The sequence below is a fragment of the Taudactylus pleione genome, unplaced genomic scaffold, assembly GCF_031769625.1.
Source record: "Taudactylus pleione unplaced genomic scaffold, aTauple2 ptg000085l, whole genome shotgun sequence".
NCBI lineage: Eukaryota > Metazoa > Chordata > Amphibia > Anura > Myobatrachidae > Taudactylus > Taudactylus pleione.
Genome location: NW_028284487.1, coordinates 5775741 through 5782735, shown reverse-complemented (window position 1 = coordinate 5782735; position 6995 = coordinate 5775741). Strand labels below are relative to the sequence as shown.

At 42.3% G+C, this 6995-nt stretch overlaps 1 protein-coding gene across 1 annotated transcript; it reads left to right on the top strand.

The window, feature by feature from the left end:
• Positions 1 to 1744: 1744 nt before the first annotated feature.
• On the top strand, positions 1745 to 4813 carry CD248 (CD248 molecule). The gene has a single exon (XM_088468423.1). The coding sequence runs from the start codon at positions 2113 to 2115 to the stop codon at positions 4225 to 4227; it is 2115 nt and encodes a 704-aa protein (XP_088324549.1). The 5' UTR covers positions 1745 to 2112; the 3' UTR covers positions 4228 to 4813.
• The last annotated feature ends 2182 nt before the right edge of the window (positions 4814 to 6995 follow it).

Genomic DNA, 6995 nt, shown 5'->3' with positions numbered 1-6995 from the left:
TGCGTGCGCAGGCCAGTATTGCGATAAAACTGCGATGACTTACGAAGATACAAAGCCATTGCAGAGTGAGTGACGGGACGTCAGCATTTGGGGGTGGTGATCGGGGAGTGGTCAGAGAAATGCAGGCGTGCCTGTCCGTTTAAACGCCGTTTCCTGGGCCTGCATAAATTAGCCACTGTGGCTGCATACGCAGCTTGTGTACTCACAACAGTTTCAATTTCTGAGACAGGTCAGACCTGCTGTAGTTCTACATGAGGGGCGGATGTTACTCGATGTTTCCGATGTATACGCAGGATTGCAAGGTCTTATGGATGTGTGAAAGTGGAAGTGGGTGTCTCTATACCACGTGCAGCAATTGTTTTGCGATTGCACCCGCACAGAGGTTCCATTCACAAAGTGAGTGACAGGTAGTCAGTGTTTGGGGGTGGTAACGGGGGGTGGCTAGGTAAACGCAGGCTTGTCTGACCATTTAAATGCTGTTTTATGGGCGTGCATAAATTAGCCATTGCTATCTCCTGTGCAGCATGAGAGCTCTCAGCGTGTCAGGAGAGCTGCAGTGTTTGCGGTTGGTCAGACCTGCCATTGGACCGGTGCTAGGGTGTTCAGTGTCCCCCTGCAAGCTATAGATTGGTGCCGAAGTGCCTGCCAGACACACCCACCATGACACTGCTGCGCTGCCTCAGCCTGCTCTCTGGCATACTGTTTGACAGGCGCAGTGGCGTGGATAGACTAACGGCGCTGCCTTTGCAGACTGCAGCGGTAAACGGAGCCGTTGGCAGTAAAGGCAAGCAGCGGGGAGGCTCCCTATTATCTCCTTATCCACCGTTTGTCCCATGCATAACTCTCTACCTTGGGCTGTGCTTATCATTAGTGGCTGTAGTACATACTATAGTGATACAGAATGCAGTCACATCTCTGTTTAACTTTCTGGGAGTCCTGTTGGAGCCCGAGAAAACCCCACTGCTGAGCTTTTCTCCCTGTGACAGGCAGCAAAATTCTGACATGATGCAGCGATATGCACATGTATGGCTAATGGTATGGCTAATGGTAACCCATATGGTATGCTAATGCTACATATATGAGGATGACTGTAAGTGGTGTAAAATAGGTTCTCATCAGGGAAGTCTCTGAACCTTTTGTTAAATTGAGAGAAGCTGCGATAAGCCCTTCTGCGAAAATGCAGGAAAATGTGCTTTTCTGAATGTGATCAATAGACCTGTTCATTTATCTGCACAATACTGCACAGTACAGTAAGGTGTTTCTGACTATCAGTTATCCTTTCTCTCTTCTGTTTCCTATGCTGTTTTCCTTCTCGCCTTTCTTTCGTATCCTTTCTCGTTCTCTTTATAGTTCCCTCATTCCCCCAGTCTTTTTCTATGATTCATGCTCTTCCCTGCTCTGTCTACCCCCCACCCTCCCACTTCTCCTCTTTCTCTCTTTCTGCCAGGATAGAAATATTTCCTAAATCTCAGGGGGTCTGAAACCAGGAGTAAAACAGGGGAGAGGAAAAGAGGGAAAAAAACAGATAGAAACAAACTTTGTCCATACAAGGATGAAGAGGGGGAGGGAGAGCAGAACATGTGGGAGAGCTAACGAGCGAGACCTCCCTCCCAAATCTACTGGCAGATAGATAGAAGTAGTGCTTCATTGCATACTGTACTCTGTCAATGCATCAGTCTGCACATCACAGAGGAACAACAGGGATATGGCAACAGCTTCCCAAACAGCCTGAGACACATGAGATGAATGGCTATCCATGAGAATGAAAGCGAAAAATCATTTAATGAAGGAAATATACAAATATCATAAATATCACTGAAACTGTCCGAGGGAAACCCACAGAAGGGAAATACAGCTGCTCAAAGACTGCAAAGTAGGATGCAACCTCTGGAAAGACTGTGAGAATGAAATTGATATACCTACATATAAGGACTTTTGGAATGAAGTCTTATTAACAACAGCAACAGCAGCTTTGACCAGAGTGAGACAAAAAGCAGTGTGAAAACTGACCTAAAGAGACAGTTCAACTTGCAGAGTAACCAGCTGTAAGTTTGAGAGGAAGCACAATATTCTCCAGAAAGAGCAATAGAAAATATCACAAAAAGAAACACCATGTTCCTGTTAGTCTTCACTCTAAAGTTTCTAATTTTCCTGCCTGTTTCACTTTCTAGTGAACTGAAAGAACATGATGCCCTCTGTGCTCAACGTGACTCGTGCTACGCTGTCTTTTATCAGCGCCTGATTTTCCGGGAGGCTTGGAAAGCTTGTCGGGACAGAGGTGGCAACTTAGCAACTGTCAAAAATGCTCAGGAAGCCGCTTTGGTTGAACAACTCCTTACCTCATCAACAGGATCCCGCAGTGACAGAGACCTGCAGCTACGGCTTTGGATAGGCCTACAACGTCAGCCTAGGCAATGTGCTCCTCAGAAGCCTTTGCGCGGCTTCACCTGGACTACTGGAGACCAAGACACAGCATTTACCAACTGGGTGTCCCAGACAATTTCAGCAGGGCCCCCAAATTCCTGCTCAGCTGCTAGGTGTGTGGCTGTAGGCCTAGGCTATGGGAAACCAGAAGATGATTTTAAATGGTTGGAAGGGTCTTGTACATTGCCTGTTGAAGGTTTTGTATGCAAATTTCGCTATCAAGGAATGTGTCCGGCTTTGACAGAAGAAACTGTTCGCTATTCGGTACCTTTTGGCTACCAAGGTACCTGGCTTGACTTAGTACCATTTGGCACTGTGGCAGTGGTGTCCTGTGATAGACAGCAACAGGATATGTCGGTGTTGTGCATGTTGAAGGAAGATGGTACTGTGGGATGGAACAATGATCAGCCCTTGTGCCAAACTCCTGAGGACTTGCAGTGTCAAGGTTGTCAACAGCTGTGTGAAGGAGGAGCTTGTGCTTGTCATGAAGGGTACCTACTGCAGCTAGATGGACAATCCTGTGAGCCAGAGGAGGATGATCCCTTTGAAGATCAAGGGTGCATATGTCAATACCAGTGTGTAGGCTATGGAACTGGTGGCAAGGGATACCAATGTATATGCCCTGAGGGCTATGAACTGGCTGCTGATGAACGCAGTTGTGAGGATGTAGATGAATGTGAGGATGATGAGAAATGTGACCACTCTTGCCAAAATACCCTTGGCTCATATACCTGTTCTTGTGACCTGGGTTTTGCTATATCAGAGGATGATCATGAGCGCTGTGTGGATATAGATGAGTGTCGTATTGCTCATATGTGCCAACAAATGTGTGTGAACTATGACGGGGGGTTTGAATGCTTTTGTAGCGAAGGTTATGAGCTGGATGTGGATCGTGTAAGCTGCAATTCAGTACAGCTTAAGGAACATGTGAATCTACCTGAGACCACCCTTAAAAATACTTTTGAGCCAGGACCCAATATAATAGACACAGTGACTGGTGGTTGGTATTGGCATCCGGTAAATAGTGAGACCACTTCAAGAACTGTGGCAGACAGACCAATAATTCAATTTAAAGAGGAAATAACAACTCTTTTGCCAACTAAAGAAGAGCCCACAGAGAAAACAACTCCTTTGCTAGACATGGAAGACTATGAGGATATAGAAATTACAACCTCTGTAATGTCAGACCACAGTGCCTCACATGAGTTTATGCAGGATAAAGTTAGAAGAAACACTTTCCAAACTACTTCACAAAAGGTTCCTTTGTTGTCTTCAATAGTCCCAACAATGATCTTAGCAACTAAAACTCCAACAGAAAATTCAAGAGTTGATATTTGGTTGAGGGCAATGGCAACATCTGAAGTCCCCAAAACTGTAAAACATGGAACTATTAAAGATTCATGGGAAATGTCCAAAGTATCAACAGTGGCTACTAGCAGACCTATGGTTAATGACTATGCCCCAACAATGGAAATACCAGGATTGGGAGTAGATACAAATATAAACAGTATTCCTCCACCAGGACTGCCACAATCTAAAAATGATGATGGTGCTGTATCTCCCAACCCATCCCAAGAATCCAGTGGAAAGAGGGATAATCGGTGGCTGGTAGTGGCCTTTCTTGTACCCCTATGTATTTTTCTGGTGATAATGCTGGCACTGGGCATTGTCTACTGCACCCGTTGTGGAGGTGAAACAAAACCCCGTAGTGTTACTGACTGCTATCACTGGGTAACTGGCAGTGGACCTGAGAAAGGCCTTCCTCCCTTAGGGGTGGAAACACCTAGTGGTCGGGTGGTTTAGGATCAATATAAGAGATATAGAAGTTGAAATTAGCACTCTGTTTAGGGCTGTCTGTTGGGATTTTGGTGCAATTTGGATAATTGGTATGTGTGTTCATATTATGTTTAACTAATCACTTTTGTCCATTGTTTTTGTCAAGGCAGAGGTCACTTACTCGGTGCACAAGATGTCCCTGTGCTGCTTCTAGAATTACTTTTTATTTCTTATTTTGCATTGTGTCACTTAATCTCCTATACCCCATGTCTATAGTATTCATTCTTGCAATTCTGTACTAGGCTTCCTACTTATCCATATCATATCTTCTATAACTCTCATTCCTATCTGTTCCTGCTATGCAATTCTTTCTTTTTTTATTCTAGCTTCTATCTATTTAGCTTGTGATGCCATTTGCACCAGGTATGGATATCTATACGTGTCACTCAGATAACTGTAAATTAACCTATTTACTGTCTGACAAAAAAAAGGATGGCCTTTTGTCATCAGGTAATATACAGACATTTTCTCTCTGTAACTAAATGATTATAGGGGCTAGATTTACTAAAGGTCGATCTTAATCAATTTAAAATCGATGAAAATCGATGTTGTGTTTCTGGGGCTAAATCACACATTTACTAACAATTTTTGATTTTGTATTTGTAAGTATTAATAAATGTGTGATTTAGCCCCAAAAACACAACATCGTTGTTGATCGATTTTCATTGATTTTAAATTGATCAAAATCGATTAATATTGACCTTTGGTAAATATACCCCTGGATGTCAGTATGGCAATAACTGCCACAGCGCTTACAGGTTTGCTCTACAATGAGACATACTTGATCTTATGTTAGTAAGAAATAAAGGTGCATAAACACGTAACGATTTTTGGAACGATTTAACTATAACGACGTTGTTCAATCGTTGAAAAAATCGTTCAGTTTCTGAGTTATAACGATGAACGATTATCATTCATGCGCGTTCCCGTTTGTAGTTTGTAGTTCATTCTGACTGACCAACTGAACGATTTTCATTAAGGGAAGTTACAAAAATCGTTTGTAGTTCAAAAAATCGTTCATTACACTTTAAAAACTCTAACAGATAATCTGACAGAAAATAGTTCAGAAAATCGTTCAGAAAATCAGTGGTAACAAAATCGTTACTTGTGTATGCACCTGAATAGATAGGGTACAAAATATGCTTCTGTTATTATTTGATTTGGATTTTTATAACAAATATGATTATTAGTTAGTTTAGGTAAACTTACCCACTTAGTGCCTTTAATGCAAAGGATGTGTAATGTGACTGTAAATCACTTTAATGAGGATATTCTTACATGGCTGTAAAGAGTAAAATGACTGTGATTAATTCCATGCATAATCATAAACCTAAAGGCGCACATCCCCTACCCAATTGAACAGAGCGATTGAACGATAACGACAACGTTATCGTTCAATCGCTCGTTAATCGGGCACAAATTGGGCATGCAAATGTCGGAAACGACGAGCGATGCGCGCTCCCCTGGTAGTTTCCGCTATCATTCATTGCCCGAACATGCCGGTCAATCTGCCGATAATGGAAGATTGGCCATGTTCGGGGATGATGGAGGGTGCCTACACTGAACGATATATCGTTCAGTGTCGGCACTGCACAGCACAATGAATGACTGAACGATAATGATATGATTAATGTTCAGTCTTTTCATTGTCGCCTAGTGGATGTGCGGCTTTACACTACACTGCCTCATCTGCTTCTGGTCCACAGCATAGAATTACCTTAAGCATGAAGAAGTTACATCATTTTCTATTAAATAATATCAGCAACGTGATCAATATTTTCCAGAAGGTTGGATTATGAGATAATATGTTACCTATATGTAAATGATGAACTGTATACACACGTGTGAGACTGAGTAGGTGATATTCGCAAGCAATATAATGTTATTCCTGATCTCCAGTAACCAGGTAGCAGCCATGGTGTTGTTATGAGAGATGGAAGGGATTTGTCTACTATACTTGTCAATTTCCATATAAAACTGCGGAGGTATTAACATTTGGGCACTCTAGAGTGCCATGCTGTACTGTGTTAATAAAAGTTTGTGTATCTCCTAATATAGGACTGCCACTATAACAATAGGATACTCAGGGGGTGGTAACATCTTTGGGGTACTCTCAACGATGTCATTCTGTTTAACTCTGGCATTAATATATAATGTTCTATCTGACATCTTTATTTTCAGTATTGTCCATCCTGCTCCTATCTTCCATTTGTAAATGACTTTCTGTAACATATTGCAGCACTGTCTGTTTCTGTAAAAGCTTTTTCCTTATCAGAGACATTTCTCCATCTCCTGCCCCTTCCATTTCTAGTGCATCCAAACCCTTTGTCACTTCTCTCATTGTCCCTGGTTCATGTCAAACCAGTCAGTTGTTTATAATAAATTACCTTCATAATGTGAGGGTCCATATACCTTACTAGGGTCTGTCCCTTTGATGCCGGAGAGTCCTGTAATCCAGTGCAGTGCATCAAACCACAGAGATGTCTCTGGCACCAAAAGGGTTAATAAAACAAAACGATCTTTCTTTTATTTCATTGTTTAAAACATGTTATTTGTGAGTTTGAATCTCTTTACTGCAATGAAGGTAATGGTAAGCAATGCATTGTCAGTGTGCTATGACTAGGGCAGCAGATCTACGCAGGGTGTATGATGTGTTATATACAGCAGTATCTGTATTTAACCTAGAGACGTACAGAATAAACAAGAAAGGAATGCGCTTCTGTGTAATTCTGGGT

Bases quoted from the DNA above. Each gene is read 5' to 3' on its own strand.
- CD248 (XM_088468423.1), top strand. From the start codon at position 2,113: ATGTTCCTGTTAGTCTTCACTCTAAAGTTTCTAATTTTCCTGCCTGTT.